Source organism: Pseudochaenichthys georgianus, chromosome 14 (genome assembly GCF_902827115.2).
Source record: "Pseudochaenichthys georgianus chromosome 14, fPseGeo1.2, whole genome shotgun sequence".
In the NCBI taxonomy this organism is placed as follows: Eukaryota; Metazoa; Chordata; class Actinopteri; order Perciformes; family Channichthyidae; genus Pseudochaenichthys; species Pseudochaenichthys georgianus.
This window is the reverse complement of record NC_047516.1, coordinates 16,164,265-16,188,651: the sequence shown is the minus strand read 5'-3', so window position 1 is coordinate 16,188,651 and position 24,387 is coordinate 16,164,265. Positions and strand designations below refer to the sequence as shown.

Here is a 24,387-nt window from a genome sequence, read left to right as displayed (position 1 = left end):
ACACACACACACTAGAGCCCAGAAGACGTGTGTGTTTCTCTATCTGAGCACATGTCCGTGTACATTGCACAGTGGCATTTGCACAAGTTAAAAGCGAACAGCGGGTCCAGTGCTGCCTATGACCACCAAAACAGAGTCTACATTATCAACTGTGAACCAGATGCAACCTGTTTGACAGGTGAACAAACATATTGGATGATTTATAGACGTTTTTAATTCGAAGATAAAAAAAACAAAATATTTTAGGCGAATTTTGTGTCTTTTATGAGATTTTCTTTTTGCAGCTTGCTGGCTCAATGCTGCCCACATGGGAGAGAAAATGAGTCACACTGCAGCAACTTCTAACCGGAGAAGAAAGATGGGGATAGAGTGAGTCAAAGCAAACTGTGGGGCTTCTTAAACCCCATTTGAACTTAATATAAGAAATGATATATCTCCCCTCCCATGATTGGGATGTAACAACATCTGCTCTGTAGAAGAATAAATGTAACTTACCTCAGACAAAGTTCCCTGTGTGGCTGCGGCTCCTTGCTGGAAAAAAATGTGTGGCTCTCTTAACTCGCTGTCTTCATCCACATGCATCTGAGCCACGCTGTCTTTGCACTGAGGCTGCCGTCCCTCTTCTCCAAAGTCTCTTCCCATACAGACCGGGCTCTCCCATCAACCCTAGGCTTTTTATAGAGATCCCGTAGTAACTAGTAGAGGGAGGGAGAGAGGGAGAGCTCATTCAAAGATTCACCTACACATACGCGCGTATCCCACGTCATTGAGCGGAGTGCAGCTAGGGGGAGGAAAAAGTATATCCTGAATCACTGTATTGAAAAAGAATGATGAAAATAGTTTTGTTGTGTTTATGGCTTTTTGGCTATTTGAGGTGTCAAATATTAAAAGCTCTTCTGAGAATGTTGCTCTCTAAGACATTTGGAGTCTCGTTAGTGACTTGAATCGTATTTCCACGATCTCCTTATAACAGCCAATATATCATATAAGTATCTCCAGTTAAATTCGCAGAGGATGCATTTCACATTGTCACATTTTTCTGCCAAGAAGACATGTGCTTCACTCAGAGGAGGTGTTGCTTTGGCGATGATATTATTATCAGTTCAAGTTGATCATTTGTTAAAATATTCGAAAATCAGTCAAGCAGATCATTTTTGCAACCATTTTACAGACTCAATTCTCTCTCGTTGTATTGGAGAATATATTTGTTTTAATGTATTCCTAAAGCTGACAGTCGAGTATGTTCCAAATGTGTTAATCAACTAATGATAGCGATTAGTAAATCGTGATGTTTAGATTTAGTGGTGGTTCACAGCAGCTGCCTGCTCAGAGTGACAGAAAATATTTGGTGCAGTGCACAGTTTTTTTATAGTGATGTAATTTTAGAAATAAAATGTGATCCAAATAGCCAACCTAGATTCCAAATAAGCTGTAGAAACTTCGGCAGAGACATGACAGGACTGTTGCGTAAATCAACCCCGACACCGTTGAGCTCACAATGTTCACTCAGGAAACAATTGTGGGAGACCCTTGTGCGTAAAGAAGTGTGTCAGACGGACGTAGGCGTGAGCACTGCTGTAAGTTAGACGCAGAACTTAAAATATGAATTTTTCCAAATGTCCTTTTGAGTTGAAGAAGCCCAGAGTCACATGCTAGAGTGGAAGTGGAAATAAACCCTTTATGGCCCTGCGTTCCTCCTAACACTCGCCAGGTGAGGATTATGATCCGGCTCCCACACACGCACGCACACGCACACACGGTGAATTCCCTCTTACTAACTGTGGATTTTCACAATAAATGTAAGTTGTCATTCAAATAACAATTTTAAGTAAAACTCAATTAAGCATTTCCAGTACATCTCGAGGCTTTATGATTTGAATGTGCCTGTTACGTCCCGACTAGGGGAAGAGGAAAGCAACACACACCAGATTGGAATTGGTAATAATTATAAATGGCTTTATTATACACGGGTGAAACAAAATGGCAGCCTGAAACAAACAAAAGGGCCAAAAGGGCGCAAGTTTACATAAACAACCAAACAAAGGGAGGACTCTTAAAAAGGAGTACATAAGAAATAACACTCTCACACTAGATAAGGAACTAAACAAAACCTCACTTTAAAAGTGGTACAACTAACACGAAGAATAATTATATAGGCTACAAACACACAGGTAAACTAAAGGCAACAGTCACAAAAACCTAAACTACTCTAAACACTATGTAAAGTACTCTAACTAAGCTACTCTAGGCACTACTAACACACAATACCACACAAGTTAACCACAGAACGAAAAGCAAGTAGCGAGAGGCGTCTGTTCACTCAACAGACTCCTCCAGAGTGATGATTGTCCACAGCTTTGTAGTCGTCTCCAGCAGGTGTGCGCCGGCTGTGCGCTGCGATTGGAGTGCGTCGGGCCCGGCGTGCTCCAATCACAATCTTCAGGGGGCGGACCAGGAGATGGCAGCCAATCACGACAGGGCAATCGCACAGGTCATTTACATGCAACACACATTAACACAGTTAAGAGAACCAGGAAGGCAGCAGCCGTAACGGTGCCACAGAATGCAGAATCAGACATAAATTAAATGTTATCTATAGAGCAAGTTCAATCTCCAAGGTGGGATGTGAGAAGTTATGATTAATAATGTGAACAAGTATAATGTAATTTATTAAGTTGAACAACATTTCAGTGGTACATTGTTTCAGTTTGTGAATGAATGAATGAATGACCACCTCATTAAAATAAACAGCAGGGAACACTGTAGTGATGATGCGCTGCTTGAGATCCTCTTTATTCATCACCACTACTACTTCTTCCTCCCCCTTCTGTTTCTCAAGGTTATCAAGGTCACCCCCGCTGAGTGTTCACGTCATCCGTGAAGAGGCTGCCAGGACTCCAGAAAATAAGAATCCAGAATTGTAATGTTGTTTTTAACCTTGAGGGTTATCTATGCAGCACAGGGGTTACAATCTCTTTTATTCATTAGATTATGTACTCTGTATATACCCTAACATCCCCTGTTTAATTATGACCATGGTTGTTCCATTCCTCCCTGTCTGTGTAATATACAAACACATGGCCATATGTGAACAGACATTTCCATTTGAAGGGGTTATTTTCTTTGATATATAGATTATGAGCAGTTTAGATATTTCAACACTTGAGAATTAGTCATTTTTTCACACAACTCAAACATTGTTAACAAGAAATTAAAATAAAAGGGTTAATAATACAGATGTTTGTTTAAATATGATCAACTTTTTGAAAGCATTGGTTGATTTGCAGATGTATTCATAACCATAAAATGCAGCATATTGTTTTCAAGGGATTACATATTTGCTTGTATGGATGTCAGAAAGATGACGCAAAATGATGTATTGATTGTTGCTCACTCCACTCGTGACTTTAAAATCTACATCCCCCCTAGAGGCAACCCACTGGGGTACGTTTGTACACTCATCAGAAGAAAGAAATCCTTGCAGCAGGATAAGAAATCAACAAAACACCCACAAGTGCAACTTTTTCTAACACTGTTGTTAGATGTTGGTCAGTGGCTTGTGCTCTACTTTTCAGAGTGAACTTGCCTCAGAAATACTTGCAAAAAGAGGAGGAGTGTGAATCTCTCAGAACTGTACAATCTCCAATGACTGCATCCAAAGAGTGGCATACATGTGCTGACGTGTGGTGGAGGGTAAGCAGTGTGCAAGTGTGTGCACAAGCATACACAATCCAATTCCCTCACACGACACCCCGCATGAATATGCAAGCAGGAGGGATGAATGACGGGAAATGTGTGAATGAATAAGTTGCTCACTTACTCCCTCCCCAATCTTACAGTCCCTCTCATTACTGTTGCCGTAAAAACACACACTCACACTCTAACAGGATCACATAGTTTATCTCTTCTGTATCTTAAATGTTATCATGTGTTGGCGTAACCCGTATGCGACTTGTTTTGACACCGAGTGATCAGTGATCAGTGATCTGTCATGCCCAGTTGTTGGATCTCCTCATCTGTATTCCAAACAGAGACTGCAGTCAGATGAGAGAGAAAGAAACACACATTCATCCCTCCAATAAACTCTCCTCACAACCGCCTACCTTGCCTTCCCACCTCCCTTTCTCCCATTCTGACTCATACTGACATCCCAGTGAGCCTCCTCTTTCTCCCCCCTCCACCCCATCCCTCCACTCTCATTTGTGTTTTCTCTCCCTTTTATTGCCAAGCTGGCACGAATGCAATGAACAGGGCAAGAGAGAACGAACAAATGAAAAAAAAGATAGAGAGGGAGAGAGTAGCGGAGGAGGAGGAGGAGGAGGAGGAGGAGGAGGAGGAGGAGGAGGAGGAGGAGGAGGAGGAGGAGGAGGAGGAGGAGGAGGAGGGGGAACGTGCCCATAATGAGGATTCCGTCAAAGGAGAGCAGGGGAGGAAGAGTGCGTGAGTGTGGTGGTGGTGGTGGGGGTGTGTGTCGGAGTTAGATGGATGTTTGGAAAGAGTGGGTGGTTGTTAGTGAAACCCCTCTCGCCCCCGCGTCGTTACGTCTCCGTGCTCTTCTATCCTGCAAGATATGTGATGTACCAAACACACACTCATACACAGCAGCAACTCCACATCCACCCCCACACACACACACACACACACACACACACACACACACACACACACACACACACACACACACACACACACACACACACACACACACACACACACACACACACACACACACACACACACACACACACACACACACACACACACACACACACACACACACACACACACCAAGCAGAGACAGACATTGTGAACTCATATCTACTCAGAAACTTTAAACATGTGTGTAATGGCGCTCGTACTCCCTCGGTGACATGTGTTCCTCTGCCTCTGCAGCCAATTAAATAGCTCCAGATCAATTGACTTATACCTGAGATGTACGTGACAACATTATTCCCATGATTACATTAACGGAGCATCTGTGGCAAAGGAAAGATGCCGACACAGGCTGTCATTTTGCTCAGTCGCGTCGTCTCGTCTAATCTGCTGCAACTCCAACAGTGACTCATACAAAAACTTCACAACATTATGCCAAAGTCATATGGTGAATGTAATTAGCGGGCAATGCCAGCTGTGTGTGGTGTGGTGTGTGTGTGTGTGTGTGTGTGTGTGTGTGTGTGTGTGTGTGTGTGTGTGTGTGTGTGTGTGTGTGTGTGTGTGTGTGTGTGTGTGTGTGTGTGTGTGTGTGTGTGTGTGTGTGTGTGTGTGTGTGTGTGTGTGTGTGTGTGTGTGTGTGTGTGTGTGTGTGTGTGTGTGTGTGCGTGCGTGTGCGTGTGTGTGTTGCTGGGGGATGTCAGTGTTAGAGGGTTCCTCTTCTTGAGTTCAGTATGAGGACCGTTTTTCATTGCACATCGCCAGGAATATGTTCAGTAGCATATGTGTCTATATGTATGTGTCATAGTCTACACCATGTCCTAATATTGTGTCAACTGTTTATACATTTCCCATTTAAAAAGAAGCAGGAATCTCCATGTGTGTGTTGAATTCAGCTATAAGAAAATACGGCTCACGACTGCTCACTGTGGGCCAGTCATCACAGACTCGTGCTGTGCAACCACTTTCATTCCACTGTGTTCCAAGCCTCGTCTCCGATATTAAAAACACTCAGTTAAAGCACGTAGCCCCTCCCACAAAGACCTGTCAAACTGGTTTATCAGTGGAAGCTACGTTTGAACGCACCATTCTTGGAGTAAAGTTTGTTCAGATGCTCAGAACTTTATAGCGAGGGTCCAAACCGAAAATGTAAAAAGATACCAAGTGCTTTACGTTACTGGCTGAATTTGCAGCACAAGAAATACAGGACATTCATATTTGATTAAACAAAGGATTCATTTAAAACATTCAGGGTTTAAAAACTTTATTAAATATCAATTAACATTTGGAACAAGTTCGTCTAAACAATTAACTGAATGTGTTAGTGTCAGACAGTGTAAAACAGATGGTTCAAACAACCCTGGAGCTACTTAAGATATTCAGTGATGAGTGGGAGTAATGTCATATCGTTTTGGTCTTTAAAAATGGTCTTTAATATAACTTTTATTTAATGAGGGCAGTTAATATCTTCTTCTTCACTGCTGCAATCTGTTACATTGTGCCTTCTTCCTCAGGTTCTGTTTGGCTCCTGTTCACTGACACATCACTCCACATACTCACATTGTCTTTGTGTTCGATGCTCCCCTGTCACCGCCGCCCCCCCCCCCCCCCCTTCTCTTTTTATGAATTATACATTAAAAACCATTTGAAATTGATATACTCCAAACATCTAGTGCCAGCAAATATGCGTCACACAAGCCTCTGGCCTCAGTCTGTCTTTCTCTGTCTTTATGTCTGTCTCTCCTACACTCACGCCTCCTTTCATCTTTGTCTGTCTCACCACTTGTTATGTGGATCCCTTTTCAGTCATCTCACTTTTATCTCCCTACCATTTTCATTCTCTTTTATTTGAGAACCCCAGCTATTTCATTCTGCTCCATCCTCGTCCACAATGTCCCACCTATATCTCTGCTGACTGTATTCCCCCATCTGTCCTCCTCCTCCACTCCAGTCATCTCTAAAAGTAATCTCCTCCCACCTCCCAGTGTCCCCGTGGGGGTAACCAGGGAGAGACAGAGAGGGAACAAGAGGAGATGAGATGCAGGCCGGAGTCTTGGAGATATGATTGGGCTGGAGAAACCCCCTGGTGTCAGAAATGCACCTGCAAAAAGTCCCTGCTTCCCCCGCTTTCCTCATCTGTATTCACAGTCTCTCCTCCTCCTCCTCTTCTCTCCCCCTGCATCATGCTTCCTCACCTCTCTCCCTTGCTTCCTCACCTCTCTCCCTCACTTCCTCTTTCTCTCTGTCTCCCTTCCTAACTACCTCTCTGCCTCCCCCTCTCTGTCCTTCTGTGTCTCTTATCATCCTGCATTGCTTCACCTGCACTGTGGTGCAGCACTGACAATCAGAACTCTACACACATACACACATACACACACACACACATACACACACACACACACACACACACACACACACACACACACACACACACACACACACACACTTACAGACTTGCGCACACACAGGGTGACACACACCCACCACTTCCGGCAGCCCCCCCCTCCCTCCCTCCCTCTCTCTCTCGCTCTCACACCTCTCCACTGCAGACACGAAATAAACCCCAGTGCTTCGTCAAGAGACACTGCTGGCACTACATCAAAACAGTACACTTCATTTAAACACAATGTGGCTTCATAATAACAATCCGATAACATGTATAAATGTAAATACAGAGAAAGAGTTAATGATTGGAATAAGAGGTTAATATCGGTAATAATTAAATTATTGATGATAATTATGAACAACATGTCATCTTGGTATAAGTTTATATGTCAAGTGTTTTACATAAAACATGAAATTCTAGTAATAGACAACAGCAATAAAATGAGACAATACCAAAGTAAAATCAAAACCAAATATCTATTTAATAGATTGGCTATACAATTGTCTGAATAGCCACATTTTACTTTCTCGGTTGCCTGCCTGCTTTGTGATTTGTGTATTGTGCAAGTTAGACGGAAGTAACTTATATTACTGTAACAAGTAATCCACACACACTGTAGATCTGATTATGCCAAAGAAGTGAGCCATCCAGCACCTTGGATGAATAATTTAGTGACATGATGAACGGATGTGTAAGGAAAAAGAGGAGGTTTGGCTCTGGAAGAAGAATCATTTGTTGGATATTTATACGAAGGACACAAGACTCTGCCCCTTTAATTTTGTGTTGCTAGGGAAATGAAGGTGTTTACTCTAGCATCAGCCACACACCGATGATGTCTGCCTGAACTCTCCACGCAGCCCCCTCATATGCGCACACACGCACGCACGCACGCACGCACACACACACACACACACACACACACACACACACACACACACACACACACACACACACTGAGTCTTTCTGTATGTTTCTGTGACTTTTTTTCTGCAGTCCCCATAATTCCCTTTCTCATTAAATGTGGCAGTTGACATCCAAGTCATGTGTAGAAGATGAGAGGAGATGTGATAAAGTGGATATGTTGCAGTTCAGTCATATACATAACTTTGATGGAAAATAAATTGGGAGAAAGTTTGTTGCTGGGCCAATACAGAGAGTTAGTTTACCTAAAAAAAGAGATTAGTAATCAATCCTGACATCTAGTGGCTCTGTGTGAAATTGAGGGTGTATGTGTAGGATATCTGTCTGCCTGTTTCTTTATATAAGATATTTAAGCCCCCTTCCCTCAGTCCTCATGTATGGCATACGTAACAATTACATAACTAACGTATATTGTCAAATTTCAGAAAAACTATTTATTTAAAGTTATAGACTTAAATATGATGCTATTAGGGCAAGCAATAAGAACTGCTACAATACAACCAAATAAGCCGTGTGCACGATTAAAACCAAACATTCACAATCACTAACCACCATTTTATCAAATAAGTTATATATGCATAAAGAGATTTGGTGGAGAAATATCTATATGTTAAAGGATTTCCGTTTAAAAAAATTAACATGAAGCTAATTGAATTAATTTGACATGTAATGATATTATTAGTAATGGTAAACACTTGATTTGTATACAGATTACAGAAAAGTATCCATAAACAGTACGCGCGATCCAAAGTACTACATTACCCAGCTGCCCTTGGCTGCAACGTCACCTGGTGGATATGTTTGGCCTGGCGGGGCCACCGTACTTGTTGTGTTTTTGTTTCAGTGAAAGCAAAGATGGCGAACGAACTGGACAGAGTGCGAATCTCAGCTGCGGAACTCCGAGCTGAAGCGTCGAATTCAATCAATATTGATGACTGTCAGAAAGGTGAGAGGCAGTGAATTTGATACTTTGAAGGAACACACTCCTGAAAAAGTCGATATATTTAACCGAAAAAGTATCCCGAGTTAGCTGGAAGTAGCCTACGGAGTTGCTAAGTTTGTAACCAGCTAATGTTGTTAGCTAGCTAGCTGTATCCCTCTCCGTTCTTTGGTCCGTTTTAAACGCCCCCTCCAACAGCGGATAATTTATGTGCGACTGTTTTCACGATTTAACCACGTTTCTTGTATGTCTTCGTACTGTTTTTACATAAAATAATGTATACTTTAAGAACATTTGTCAAAGGGATGTTACGGTAATATTTGAATGTAACATAAACGTTAAATGGTGCAACCACAGATAAGCTCAACTATTCTGTTTTTTAAACGTTAGGGATTTAGCTGACGTCATCCAATCATTACTGTTACGTTTTTTCGCAAAAGCGAACAAAAGTTGTATTTGTAAAACTATTAGTTAAAACTGTGATATTTGTTTCTAATGTTGAGGTACGTTTATTTGTTACTATGCATTTCCGATGTCCACTTGTCCACCCAGGGAATGCTTTCTGGTATTTTTTGTTGGTAAAACTCATGTTTAATAAATTCGATGTTAAATTGGTGATGATATTGTGCCACTACAATATTTAAGGTGAAAAAAACTAAACAAAAACGTTATTCTAATAACATAATGATATAATTGTGTCTTAGGTAAGGTGCTAACAAACAACATCAAAAAAGTGTACTGCTGTTTTTTTTTTTAACTAAACTGAAAGTGTTTACTTTCCCCCACAGGATTTGTTGACAAAATACAAAAATATATCAACTTTATATTTTAATACCCATACTCACGCTACTTTCTTTCTGTGTTTTTTTTTTTTCTGTAGAGGAGCAACAAGAGTATCACGTACACAAGCAGCAAAGGAAGCGAGAAGGAAAGCACCCTCGCCCTGAACTGCAGCGCTACCAGCCAGTAGCTGGAAATGGAAGGTGTCACCGTGACGATGAGGAGGGAGAAACTAGTGGCCCTCTGCCCGCTGATTCCCATGATGAACCGCCACAGAGTGAGAAAAAGGTTGAAAACGCTTTAGAGAGACATGGGTGCACAGACAGTGGGGCGGTCACCGACAAAAGGGAAGAAGACAGGAAGAGAGGTGATGGTAGTAACACTCAGAACTGTGGAAAAGGCAACAGCTCCCAGCCTAAAGCAGAAGCAAATCAAGAGAAAGTTTCTGTTGAAGATGACAAAGACCACCAGGAACCCGTTGGAGCTGCTAGGGCAACACGAAAAGCTCGAAAACCAGACCGAGAATTGTATCAACCTGGGAGCCGAAGAAGCATCCAGGGAAAAGACTGTGGAGTTGGAAAAGAGCAGGATAAGCCTCCACCTACTAATAACGGGCAGACAAGTGAGCCAGAGTCCCAGATAAGTACAGGAGAAAAAGAGGGGAACCAAAAAACGTGTTTACAGGAGCAGGAAGTGGGAAATAAAGAAGTAACGGTTAAACCGAATAACATAAAATTGCCCAAATCCACTGAGAAAAACCGAAAGCAAGGAGGCCGAGATGTGGAAAAAAAAACATTACCCTCAAATGCTACGGTGGACAAAATGACTAGCAAAATTGACAAACTTAGCATGAAAGAAAAGGTGGGATGTGACAGCCAAGTCATTGACGAGTTAAGTTGCGAGAGAGGGGAAACATCTTCCAAGGAAAAGAGAGGAACAAAAGAGGAGGAGGAAAAGGTAGAAATGAAAAGGGAAAAAGGAAACCGCAACCGAAGGGGAGAAGATAAGGAAAGGGAGAGTAATCCAGATTCCAGACGAGGGAAAGAGGAAGCAGGCAGTCGAGGAAAGGTTGACCGGGGGAAAGCTGAGAAGGAAAGAGACAAGAGAGCACCAGACGCAGACAAGGATAATAAACCAGGTAACACTGGAGAGCCGCACCAAAGCAAAGGAAGAGAGAATCGCAGAGAAAGCAAAAGAGGAGACAACAACAACAACAACCGGTCAAGAGATGCTGAAAACGATGCTAAAACCGACAGAGACAGAGACAGGGCAGTGGAAGGAGGCGATAGAAACAAATCCAATGCAAACAGCACGACGGCGACCTCAAAACGCTATTCCAAGTCAGATATTCGCCGCCCACGGAATCGCACTTACAGCAGCAGCTCAGCCAGCAGCGTGACCAGCCTGGATGGCCCTCGAGTAAGGATGGATGTGGAGCGTACCAAGTGGCCTCACGCTGAGCCTAAGCACAAAGAGGGGGTTGCTACAAGCGGAGCAGGACGGAGAAGTCATTTAAAAAGCTGGACAACCAATGGGGAATCATCCACAGAGTCAATGGAAGGGAGTGAGATGAGTGACAAAGCAGAAGAGAGGAAAAGAAGAGGTGGCAGGGAAGAACTAAGTGCTGAGAGGCGGAGGGTAGAGAGGAGCAAACCAAAGGGAACCAGAGGGGGAGATAGGGGAATCCTTAGGGTCTCTCTAGAAAAACTGCCAGGTACCCCATCACATGTTGCCGTATCACAACATTGCGCACCAGGCTTGGTTCCCCGGGGCAGAGGGGGGGGTATCCTGATACTTCCTGCTCGCACAGACATCTCTAACTCTCCTGAGGTCGGGCAGAGGCTTCTTTTTGGTGGTATCAGGGGAGGGGGAGCCGCCAGAAGTAGGGGAGGCAGAGGAGGAGAAGCGAGGCGACTCTGGGATCCAAACAACCCCGACCAGAAGCCAGCTCTTACCGCGACCCAGTCCTCGCAGCATTCATCTCGCCAGCAGCCTGTATATCTTCAGACAGGGGCTGGAATCGGTCAACTTCACTTCCTGGACACAGACGATGAGGTGGCAGGAAGTCCTCCGGTGGCGCAGGGTGATCACTTTCGAGCCCAGCAGGTCGCTGCCATGGCCTTTTACAAATTCCAAAACTCTGACAACCCTTACGGCCACCCCGTGCCGGCCAGCAACTCACACAGTCCTGGCAGCACCGCCAGCTATGCATACCCTTATCAAATGGGACCCTACCAAATGGCTCCCGCTAATGGTATGTACCCTGTGGGTCAATTCTGTGGGAGTTACAGGGGAGCAGGGTATCCCCAGCCTGTTGCAGGAGGTAGTTTGACATCGGAAGAGGTGGAGCAACAAGCCAGAGGGGAGCTGGGGAGGATGCTGAGGGCTGCGGACGCACAGGAGCTTCAGCTCAGCAACCTGCTGTCCCGGGACAGAGTGAGTGCCGAGGGACTGGAACGCATGGCCCAGCTCAGGTGAGGATTTTGAGTAACAGCTGTGCATTTTTCTATATTTTAGTTTTCGCTTTCACTACTTGTTACGCTTTCAGGTTATTTTCCCTAATAATTAGTAGTCGACTTATTGAAAGAGCACTGCCCTGATCTGCCCTCCTGTTTTTTTAGAGCTGACATTTTGGGGCTCTATGAGCAGGTCCTCCTGACAGACATCGACTACTCTGACTCGCAGAACGTGGATCAAGCTCTGTGGAAGAATGTCTTTTACCAGGTCATAGAGCGCTTCCGGCAGCTCCTCAAAGACCCCGCCTATGACAACACACCTCATGTAAAGAACATGCTGCTCATACTGCTCGATGAGGTAAGAATTATGTGGGGAAATCAGTCAGGGCAAAATGAAGAGGTTATTGCAAGAGGGGCAGTTTGGATGTGTGTGTCTTGCATTGAACACCTGTTTGCAGGATTCATTACCCTGCTAGAGAGGAAGTCAATACAAATGCTAATAGGGTCTTTGGGCACTTAATTGGGTATGGTTGGTAGAAACTAGATCAGTAAACCCAGAACTAGTACAACTGTATTATTTATAAGATGCAATATACACAGTGCATTTGAAACATTTGTATCCAAAACTGTTTTTACATCCTTGTGTTCACTGTCTGTTTTACAGGGGGCCCTTTTCTTTGACGCGCTACTACAGAAGCTGCAGACGGTGTACCAGTTTAAGTTACAGGATTACATGGATGGGATAGCTATCAGGGCTCGGCCATTGCGTAAAACGGTACGGCTATACTCTTTTGACTCATTATGTGATTGCACAATAAGCTGCTTGCTAGTTGTGAATTGTGTCTACAATTATGCCCTAACTGAACATTGCATCTTGTCAATTGTTAAACAATTCTGATGTGTTTCTGTCTTTTTCAGGTGAAGTATGCACTTATCAGTGCTCAGCGCTGCATGATTTGTCAGGGAGATATAGCGCGTTACCGGGAACAGGCCAGTGACTCGGCCAACTACGGCAAGGCTCGCAGGTAAGGGCTTTAAACATTTGATGTGTATTGGTTGGTTAGGATTATTGTTTTTTTTTTGCTGTGGGGCAATTTTTGTTTACACCTATTGAATTATTAAGTAAAATTGTATTCAGTCCTGATTATTTTTGACAGACTTTGTACAAATCTCTATCTCTGACAGCTTTGTAAACTTGCTTAAAAGAGAACCTTATGATTTAAAGTGGACGCAGAATATTTCTAAAAGGCTAAATCTTCCATAACATTTCTTTTGATGGTATCTCATGACTACACCTCTCCATTTTCTGTATAGCTGGTACCTGAAGGCCCAGCAGATCGCCCCCAAAAATGGACGACCATATAACCAGCTGGCCCTGCTGGCCGTTTACACAGTAAGTGATGTCGTTTAAGAAGGAAAGAAAATGTTGAGCAAACACTTATTTGCTGCTTTAATCAAATACATTAGGCTTCTCACTTCTGTGTAACTCTGTGTCTTTCTTAAAGCATCATTGAAAAATACGTGATGATCCTCTCGTACCCTCCAACTATGTGTCCTTCCTGAAGGATACCTCCCTCCTCTGACTCTCTTCCCATCTCTCTCACATACAGAACAGGAAGTTGGATGCTGTGTATTATTACATGCGCAGCTTGGCAGTTTCCAACCCTATCCTGACTGCAAAGGAGAGCCTGATGAGTCTCTTTGAAGAAGCTAAGCGCAAGGTTAGACTCAAAATGAAGTCATTCACTTGAACCATATGGTATTCCTTTTTTTGGCCCAGAAAATGCAGGCAGCGCAAGTGCTTCTTGTTTACAGATTTTTGTTTCTGTAGATCGAGCAGCTTGAGCGAAGGAGGAGACAGGAGCACGAAGGAGGCTCCAGGGGCCCGGCAGTTAAAGGAAGAGGGCGAGGGGAGGATGGAGCCCGCGTAGAGATCTGGATTCGCCCCAGCGGACAGGCGGCGACCCCGTCCTCTCAGAGAGGCGGCAGTGAATCCAGCAGAGACTCGGAACAGGACGGAGAGCTGGGCAGTCTCAGCGCTAGTGATGTAAGATCCCTTTCTTCCGTTTGCTCTCTCTCATACTCATACTCTCACACACACACACACACACACACACACACACACACACACACACACACACACACACACACACACACACACACAGTCTCATGTGCCTCTTCATGTGTGCACTCAGGACACTGGTCTCTTTGAGCATATTTTTGACGGGTATTTTCCCAAGTCACAAGGGCCTGCAGACGTCTCCAATGTTTCATAGATGATTTAATATCCCCCTCTCTTCTTCATAATTCAGTTTATTATTTCCTCTGCTTTTATTCCTTCCTCTCATTCAGTATGTCGTCTACGTTTATTTCTTCTTAGGCTCATTTTGTTCTGCTTTTGTTGTTTCATTTTTTTCTTTCAATATTTCCTGTGGCTTTTATTTCTGTTTACTCATCTTTAGTTTTCATTTCCGCTCCTTTGTTCAAGTATAGTTTAGACCAGGGGTGTCAAACTCAATTTCGTCGCGGGCCACATTCGCATTATGGTTGCATTTAAAGGGCCGGTTGTAACGTCAAGACTATATAAAAATACATATATAAATATGTAATATATATAAAATAATGTATTATATTACATTATTGCCTCAAAATGATTTAAAAAGAAAAGCCAAATTCTGGAGAAAAAGTCAAAATCAAAAAGAATAAGTGACATTTGAAAAAAAAGCAACATTTTGAGAAAAGGTATAAAAAAAAAATCAAATTATAAGAAAAAAAAGTCAAATTCTGAGAAAAAAGGCACATTTGAGATGCATTGTGGGACATGTAGTTTATGGGTGCTTCTGTAAATCGGTATGTAACCGTATAATAAACATATTATATTTTTTGCAAGCTCTTGTGGGGCCGCATAAAATGAAGGACCGGATCTGGTCCCCGAGCCTTGAGTTTGACACCCCTGATTTAGACTCTCTTAACCTCGTCATTCGCCTTCTTATTTGAACAATTTTCATTTTGTGTTAGCGCTTCTGTTCACTATTTGTCCGTGTATTCGGTTGGAAGAGGCATCTGTATGTGTGTCCTCTGCTCTTTCCAGCCTCAGTCGCCTTTCAGTACATTTCCTCCTGTCCCCATTGTTCTAATTCTCGGATGCACTGGATGAACACATGTGTTTTCATGTTTCATGTGCTGTACAGGTTGTACCTAAATATAACTGTTGCTAAAAGATTTTCCCTTCTGGCCTTCTCTTTTTCTCCTCCAGCTAAATAAGAGAGTCATTCTGAGCTTCCTGCATGCACATGGAAAGCTCTTCACCAAAGTGGGGTGAGTGACGGCTCATGTATTCAGCTCTTAAATTCACTAACTGAATGAGCTTGAAGGAATCGTTTCTTTTTGTTCGCATTTTGTGTCTATTTTTCCGGCATGTGTTCTAAATGTCTGTGTCTTTACAGAATGGAGTCCTTCCCCGGAATGGCCACCCGTGTTCTGCTGGAGTTTAAGACGCTGCTTCAGCACAGCCCTTCACTACTGGGCAGCACGCACATGCTGCAGATCATCACCATCAACATGTTCACAATACACAACGCCCACAGCCGAGGTGATGCCACACACCATAAAAACCATGTATTGCTTCATCGCTTTAACACATTTAATTTATTTATGTTTTCTATATTTACATGGGTGATTGACAAAGATTTCTTTAGTTGTAAAATGTGTATGTATAAATTATGTATCTCATCTTTCCAAATGCAGTTCTCCAACTTAAATACAATATCCAAATGAACTGTCATGCTAGAGCTTCACACAAGTCATTAGTAATATTGATAAAAAGAGTGTTGAGGAAGGGTTGTTTGAAGTTCCTGTCCTTTGTTTTCCAGCTGAAGACAAGGAGGTGCGGTCCGTTTTACAGGAGCAGAGCACCGCCCTGGGTCTGGGCATGTTTGCTCTGCTGGTGCAGCGCTGCACCGAGCTGCTGAAGGAAACTCCTACAGGTACGCACACAGTACGCCCAACACCTGAATGATCTGCAGCATGTTCTGGAATTGTGGCTCTACACTCATGTATAATTGATATATAATAATATGCTATGTAAAATGCCACATATATAATATGATCATCTATATAATAATATGTTGGTGATCTATATAGGAAAAACAGTTCAATAATGAATCAAGAATTGCAAGAGTACGACACCACAGAACATTGGTGGACATTATTGGGCCAACTGACACATTTCCTACAGCATTAGATGTTCCAAAGCGAAACTTAATATTATGAGTTATCTACTGTATATTTACAGTTTGCAAAGAGTTATTTTAGTCACCTGTCTGGTTTAAATCAACCTCAGAGACTAACTCCAAAATCCTTGGTGACTAGAGGCCCCTTCCCTAGACCAACCAAATGTTGATTGACTCAATTGATCTGCCAAATCTGCAATTGCACTGCTACCTCTTACAAACTTTTTGTAAACGGTGGTGGCGAAGTCGATAGGTACTTGGCTTGGCAACTGGAAGGTCACCAGTTCAAGTCCCGGCAAGACCAAGTGCTACCGAGGTGTCCCTGAGTAAGGCACCGTTCCCTACACTGCTCCCCGGGCGCTGTTCAAAAATGGCAGCACACTAATGCTAACACTAGGATGGGTCAAATGCAGAGAAACAATTTCCCCACGGGGATTAATAAAGTATATCAGGGTTTCCCACACATAGACTATACTTGGGCGGGCCGCCCAGGTATATTAACGGCCGCCCAAGTATATTTCGCGACCCATTCAGGTTTTTTTTGTTTGTTTTTTTTTATATAATTTTTTTTTGTATTTGTCCGTGACCACGACGCCATCTGCGATCAATTAACTTGTGGACAATGATCCCTCGCTCCCTTGCTCTGATCTCGCCTCCTTCTGGCCTGTTAAGTGGCCTGCCTCACACAGGGTGACTGGCTGTCCACATGATGTGGCCTGCCGACATGGCCACTGTCATACAGATCATAAATCAAAGCCCTTGATTGGTCTCTGTGTGTCATACAAGCTCGGGATAACCTCAGCTCAGGTGAGGTAAAGTTAACTTAGTCTAAGTTCTCAGTGGGTCTCAAACGGTGTGGTCACCAATTATGTAAACACATATTTCCATTTGAGAGGGTAGTGATTTGTCTAATGGATAGCGAGGTGGGCTGAAGATCGGAAGGCTGTGAGTTCAAATCCCGCCATGGAACACCACCACTAGTGTGCCCTTGAGTAAGGCACTTAGCCCTTAGTTACTCCAGGGAGAATGTCCCTGTAATCGGTCATTATAAGTCGCTTTGGATAAAAGCGTCAGCTAAATGAAATGTAATGTGATACGTAAAATATGCATGAATAAATAAATAAAAAGTTAACTAGGTGAAAAAAGGTAAGATACACTTTTAAAACTTGTTGAGATAAAACTAGTCTTTGCTGCTGCCTCAAAGAGGAGCAGGGGGAGAGGAGGGAGACAGGAGAGGCTGATTCTGGAGCACAGACACATTCACAACTATAAATGAACCAAAAATAAATTAATAAACAAGTTTCAGTGTTTTTTTCATATTGGAAATGGTATGTTATTGGTTATGGCCATGATTTTATGATTATTGAAATGTATACAGTTCTGTTTAATATAGGTGTTTCCATATATCTAGTCTCTTTATTTTCCCCTCAAAATGCACCAGATTGATGCATTTAACTCCAAAATAAAAAATAAAATCTTACCGGGGGCATGCACCTGGACCCCCCCTAGAGGATTTGAGGTCGACCCCCACTAAAAATCACATGGATAGGTTCCTAAATACATTTATAAATACATTTATTTTTTTAAATAGTAACCCATTTCCATATGGTCATGTGTGGATTTAAACTATAGGGCTATCATTATGGGCCCTGCCTGTACCTGTTCGCTCTGCCATCGCGTGAAGGGTCTGCTAACAAGCGACCAACAGAAAGGTTAATGTTGTTGCACGTCACCTCAACCCCCCCCCCCCCCCCCCCCGCGCTACCACCACCCCCCCAAGTAGGGGTGGGCGATATTGAGAAATATATTATCACGATATTTTTCAAGCTGTATCACGATAGACGATATATATCACGATATTTTTTCATGTCTGTTATTATGGTTATTTTTCAAGTTACTTAACAGTACAAGCACCTACAAGGTAACAGAAACTAAAACAAAAAGGAGTAACAGACCAAAATAGCATTTCAAGCTGGTTTTATTTCTGAAATGAATCCCTGAATGAACAATTCAACATTTTGATATGGCTTCAAGGCACAGTTTCTCAATATAAAAATGAACTTTCTGAGGTAGCACTAGCAGTGAACATCAATAAACATGAAAAGGAGGGTAAAACATAACTAAGTAAACATAAAACATCAATGCGGAAAAGTCAGTGCCAAACAATTAAAATGTAAACTTTAGACTTGAAGTGCAATAAAATACTTCAGCATAACTGAAGGGAAAAGTTTTATTTTTTTTTTTTTTTATATCACGATAGATAAGATATCTCTGAAAAAGCATATCGTGGAGACCTAATATCGTCACGACGATATATATCGTCATATCGCCCACCCCTACCCCCAAGTATATTTCAGATCTGTGGGAAACACTGGCAGTTAATGGACCAATCAAAACTCATGTCTTATATGAACTACAATTTCTCATTCAAAGACTTAAAAAAAAAAACTATCAACAATATGACCAAAAAAGTCACTTATGATCCTGTCATGCTATCTTCCACCATCAGCCTTCTTGTGTATAGTGTCTATATAACAGCACTGTTCAACAGTTGTATTTAAAAAAATGTCTCTTTCTCTCTTTAAGAACCAGTCCCCATGGCAGATGGAGAGGAAGAGGGTAAAGGGGAGGAGCTTGAGGGTATGGTGAGGGTCTCTGCCTTCTCATTGGACCTCAGAGAGCTGCTGCCAAGTATCAAGGTGTGGTCTGACTGGATGTTGGGACAGCCAGACCAGTGGAACCCACCACCGTGCAGCATAGAGTGAGTCCCTTCAGTGACAGTGTGTGCTCTGCTGATACACAAACTGCACTCGCCCCAAGTCTCTTCAGACAGTGGGTTGTTGAAGTAATAACATACTAAATGCTTTCCCTCTCTATCAGTGGCAGCCCTGATGTGTGGCAGGGCCTGGCTGACCTGTGTAACATGCTAGCCCGTGTGGACCATGAGGAGGTGCCGCTGTACAAAGCCGACACTGAAGAAGTTGATGGCGATGAGGAGCTGACCGTGCTGCAGTTGAAGGAGGACCGGCTGCTGGCTGGCTTTGTCCCGCTGCTCGCTGCACCACAGGAGCCTTGCTACACAGACAGACACACCGACGTGGTAAGTGGAGAGTGTAAGGGAAACTTCTGTGTTGCAATGCAGTGGGAGTCACCGATTCAGGAAGGAGACACGGTAGAGCAGGAGCTTCGATGTCAAACACTGGAGGTTTATTTGGAGTTACGGCCGGAGAGATTCACGTCACAAGTCACAGCAGTCACGGTCTGACTGCACGGGTGGTTGCCACGTCAATTCTGGAGCGCCTCTCTCTCTCGTTAGCCCATTTAACTGGTTTCACAGAGAGTAATCAACATGTTTTGATAAGATAGTTTAAACAGTTGGGCACACTGAGTCACTTGCGTCCGTCACTTATGGCCTCGAAGATGTCATACCTTGGAGTCCACAAACAACAAAGAAGGAAGTGTCCCAGTGCACCCACAACAACAGACCATCTGTGACCTAGTGTTGACCGGTCACAGAATGGGAACGATAACATTATGGCTGAAGCAGCCTATGTCCTTAAAGGAGATAACAGACGTCAGGGTTGGTCCTGTACGTCATATCTTGGTGTCTAGGTCAATTATTTCCCTAGCGGAGAGTAAAGGTGTATTTTGAAACACAGCAGCCCTGGCACATTACTCATACTTATGTGACCTCACTGAGTATAACCCTTTGACCGTATAGATTGAACAACTATTCTTAAATGTTCTCTTCCTGTTCTCATGCACATAATCCCACCTCCTCTTTCCTCAGGCAATAGCAGCAGATTGTAAGAGAGTGACGGTGCTGAAGTACTTTCTGGAGGCTTTGTGTGGACAGGAAGAGCCTCTGTTGGCCTTCAAGGGAGGCGAATACATCTCTGTGGCAACTTCTCCTCCACTTAACCACTCCAAGAATACAAAGAGCAGGCAGGACTCTCTGACAGAGAAAGAGGTGACTGTCTTTACCCACTAATAACATGTCTTCTTCAGTAGCTCTCTTTATTTTTCTCTCATCGCACTACTTTCTTCCAAAATGTTACACAATACAAAATGATGTAAATAGAAGCTTGATTTCAGGTCAGCATAGGCTGTTGTAAGTATTGGAAGGCAATTTGCTTATATTGTGTCTTAACTGTGGCAGGCTGATGATGTCATAATTGAGGCAGAGTCGTCTCTCTCGGCATCAGAGGGAGAGGAGGATGCCGAAGATGTGGGAGACAGTGAGAATGACATCAGAGAACTGAAGGCGCGACGCCATGTTCTCACCAACAAACTGGCACAGCAACAGAAGCGCAGGGATAAAATACAGGTACTTAACCCTTCATAACAATAGATATCCGATAACGAAATGAATTGTGATGGATAATTAGTGAATGTAATGAGAAACAGTGTTGATTGTTATGTAATGTAACTTGTGTGTTTCAGGCGGTGCTGCAGACAGGCGGGCAGTTGGAGCTGGAAGTGAGGCCTCGGTTTTTGGTTCCAGATACCAACGGATTCATTGATCACTTAGGAGGCTTGAAGAGAGTCCTTCAGTGTGGAACATACATTATAGTTGTGCCACTCATCGGTAAGGCTGAAACACAGAAAGGGGAAATAAATCAATGGATAAGAATGCTCTTTAGTAAGAGGGTTAGAGGAAATGTAATTAAGACGTTGATATTATAAGAATGCAGACATATTTGTTCATGTATACTCATGCTGTGATGTGTTTTCTCCCAGTGATTACAGAATTAGATGGCTTGGCTAAAGGCCAGGACAACTTTGCGGGAGGAATGGGACCAGGAGGGCGCACCACTGGTGGCCGTGGCAACTATAATGTTAATACAGCCCATGTGCGGGCCGTGCAGGAGAAGGCCCGGCTGGCGGTGAGTTTCCTAGAGAAAGGTTTCGAAGCCAGGGAGCCGTGTCTCAGAGCTCTGACCAGCAGAGGGAACCAGCTCGAGTCTATCTCCTTCCGCAGTGAAGACACCTCTGGACAGCAGGTGAGAGCCCACAGAAATGTAGCTCAAAATGTTTGGACCATTGTATTTTGTTTGAAAACTTTTGGTAATTGAGTTTTTGGGTGACTTTGTTTTTTATTTTTCCTCAGGGTACCAATGACGATGTGATTCTGTCCTGCTGCCTCAACTACTGCAAAGACAAGGCCAAAGATTTCATGCCTGATCAGAGAAGTATGTAACATTGACTGCCATTTGTTTTCACAGTTCCTCACATATGAAAACATGTTATTTGATTTGAGTAAAGCCATCTCGGTGTGTGTGATACTAATCTTTGTCTTGTCCCCCACACAGACGGGACAGTGAAGCTCCAAAGGGAAGTGGTGCTCCTTACAGATGACCGTAACCTGCGTGTCAAAGCTTTGACCCGCAACGTCCCAGTGCGAGACATCCCTGCTTTCCTCAGCTGGGCCAAAGTGGGCTGAACCAGACTAAGCTGGAATCAAAGGAACCCAACTGTGGAAGCCTGCTTGCCAGCCAGCCACGAGAGAAGACACACTTGAGCAGAGAAGGAGGAGGAAATGATCAAGAAAGAGTAGAACCACTTCTTGTGAAAATCAAGCAAATGTAGTGAGAGCAGGGTGGGTTAAATTAGCCTTTTCCCTCTTGTGGTGAAGTGTGTGTATGTATGTGTTAAGATCGGAGAGCTTCCCCTGGAAAGAGACAGGGAGACTTGAGAAGTCTCAGAAAGGCTGGAGCCTTGAGTCTCTGCGCCTAGTTGGTGAGTGTGTACTCTGCAAGTGGCATTACATTTGAGGCTGATGACAAAATGAGGCACTGAGAAAGAGAGTGTTAATGGTCATTTAGTTGATTAAAGACAACTGTATTGAAGGCCAAACCTGGCGCTTCCACACTTCTCTTAGGGCCCATAGACTGCTGTGTTCCTACAGCAGAGCTGAGAGGGTGGGCACAGCTGGAGGGTCTTTGTCAGTGCTGGAAAAAGTGGCTGATTGTAGTGAGGGTAATTTGGCCCTAAAGCAACCCTCGGCACATCCAAGGAATCTCATGCAGGTTACGGCATTTCCTGCTTACCCAGGAAGTTTGTGTTGCCTGATAGGTAACCTTGGTTTTCCCTCCAGCTGCATACTATTATTGAGTTTGGCTGATGCAAGAAAACTATTTCAAACAACAAAACACATTATTTATTTATTTATTTAGCTTTGGAGCTTTTATTTCCTGCATAGATTCATTTTCTCCACTTTGAAAATTTGACAAAAAGCCTTTGTGAAATGTTCATGTTTTTTTTCTTTACATATTGGTGAATTTATTTTTAAATAATTAGTTTCTGTTTTTGAGCAGTACACCAATTCACAGGTATTTGATGTCAAGACTACTCAGTTGTTCTATCATCTATCCCTTCATTTTGTTTTGTTTATACTGTTCGACCCAGGTCTGCTTTAGATAATATGTTAGGATGTTAGCTCCTTCACGTTGACTGTCGGATACTTTATTATCGAGTGCCATTAGTGAATTTTCCGCTTTATTTTCTAATTCATCTTTACCTTCAGTCTTTCTTTTATCTTTTCAGTTAATACCACCACAGCATTTAACCCTTTTTAAAATATGATTAATCACCAATTGCAGTTTTCCTCTGTCTGGTTTGTCTTTTTTGTTTAGGTCCTATGTATTTCTCTTTTGTATACATGCAGTATACCGCCACAAATTACAGCCTGTAAAAGTCACCTCAACTTTAAGCAATACATTGCTGATACACTGTCTAAAAGATTCAACACATAGGAACTATTTCTGTTGTTGGGACAGTTTGAGGAGAGACTGAGTTATGGTCTGTGTTTCTGTCTGCATTTGAGACAGTGTCTGGAGGCTCTTAATAGAGTAATAGTATTTTACACCTGTGTTATCTTGTTATGTTTCATCATATGCAATGCATTCACTTGCCACAGTTTCATAATATTAATTTAAAATAATACTGTATAGAAGTGGCTAGTCCACTTTGCTACTTGTACCTTTGTGTTCAGCTTGGCTCGTACAGTTTCTTTCAGCAGTTGATGTTTCAGTGTTTGTGAACCTGTTGAGAGGTTTATTGGCTTTTCAGCCACTTTTTTCTGTTGCTAATGAATGTTCAGTCCAATCTACTGTGGTCAGTGGCTCTGCTGCATTGTTTTAGTGTAGGAGCAAATGTAGTAAATACATGGTTAATTTAACACAATACGTTTTCATTTATCATCATTAAAAATCTTTTGATGGCACTTTGTTATTTTCTTATTGATGTGCATGAAATATTGTAATGTGCACTAGAAATGTTGAATAAGTCATAAGTAACACTAACAAGGCTTGTTATATTCAAGTAAGTCATCATAGTGAGACATTATGCACATTACCAGGACTTTGAAACTGAGGCAACTAAATGAAATTCAACAATCTTTAATTTTATCATCAGCTTTCCATCTGTGATATCTTAAAATGTCAGCTTTGAAGAAAGCTTACTGTAGTTTTGCACACAAAATGCATCCTTCAATTTCACATTTGTTGTACATATAGATTTCATAATATTCAAATGTATTAAAATAAACAAAAATCAAACAAACAAATAACCTACAGAAAATTGAATTGAAATGACTAACAAACCAAAGCCTTTACACGAGTGCCTTGATGTGGTAGTGGAGGATGGCACAGATGGTGATGGAACTAAAGCTAGTTAAGGGCTTTTAGTGTGAAAAGTCAGTGGACAATGTGTTCAGAAACCAGACAAACATGAGGTAATGTAAGGGTTATAGGAATATTGTAAATAAGACAACTGATCTGGTTCAGTCCTGATATCATAATAAAATAATACAATTGTACATTGTAAGTGTTAATGAAAGTCCTCAATGTACTAGGAGTTGCAATTGCACAAGATAAGTGCTTGGGGGATTCCAACTATGTACTAATAAATGCTATAACTATTTTTCTTAAGCAACTATTTATGAATGTGCATCTTTAGAGGGCATGAGTGGGACAGATTAGTATGTATTAGTATGTGTTAACAAGTGAAGTCATCCCACAT

General features: G+C 42.6%; 1 protein-coding gene across 1 annotated transcript; it reads left to right on the top strand.

Moving 5' to 3' along the window:
• The first annotated feature begins 8,812 nt into the window (after nt 1-8,812).
• Nucleotides 8,813-23,590, top strand: smg6 (SMG6 nonsense mediated mRNA decay factor). The gene is made up of 19 exons (XM_034098843.1): nt 8,813-8,903; nt 9,778-12,151; nt 12,299-12,491; nt 12,798-12,908; nt 13,052-13,158; nt 13,448-13,526; nt 13,744-13,854; nt 13,965-14,180; nt 15,390-15,451; nt 15,580-15,725; nt 16,006-16,119; nt 18,952-19,126; nt 19,246-19,465; nt 20,156-20,335; nt 20,525-20,692; nt 20,809-20,953; nt 21,106-21,368; nt 21,476-21,557; nt 21,678-23,590. Exons 1-19 carry the CDS (start codon nt 8,813-8,815, stop codon nt 21,806-21,808), a joined length of 4,968 nt encoding a protein of 1,655 aa, XP_033954734.1. The 3' UTR covers nt 21,809-23,590.
• The last annotated feature ends 797 nt before the right edge of the window (nt 23,591-24,387 follow it).

Bases quoted from the DNA above. Each gene is read 5' to 3' on its own strand.
- smg6 (XM_034098843.1), top strand. From the start codon at position 8,813: ATGGCGAACGAACTGGACAGAGTGCGAATCTCAGCTGCGGAACTCCGA. The intron at 19,466-20,155 runs GTAAGTGGAGAG...CTCTTTCCTCAG, and splicing joins CAGACAGACACACCGACGTG to GCAATAGCAGCAGATTGTAA. The intron at 20,693-20,808 runs GTACTTAACCCT...TGTGTGTTTCAG, and splicing joins AGCGCAGGGATAAAATACAG to GCGGTGCTGCAGACAGGCGG.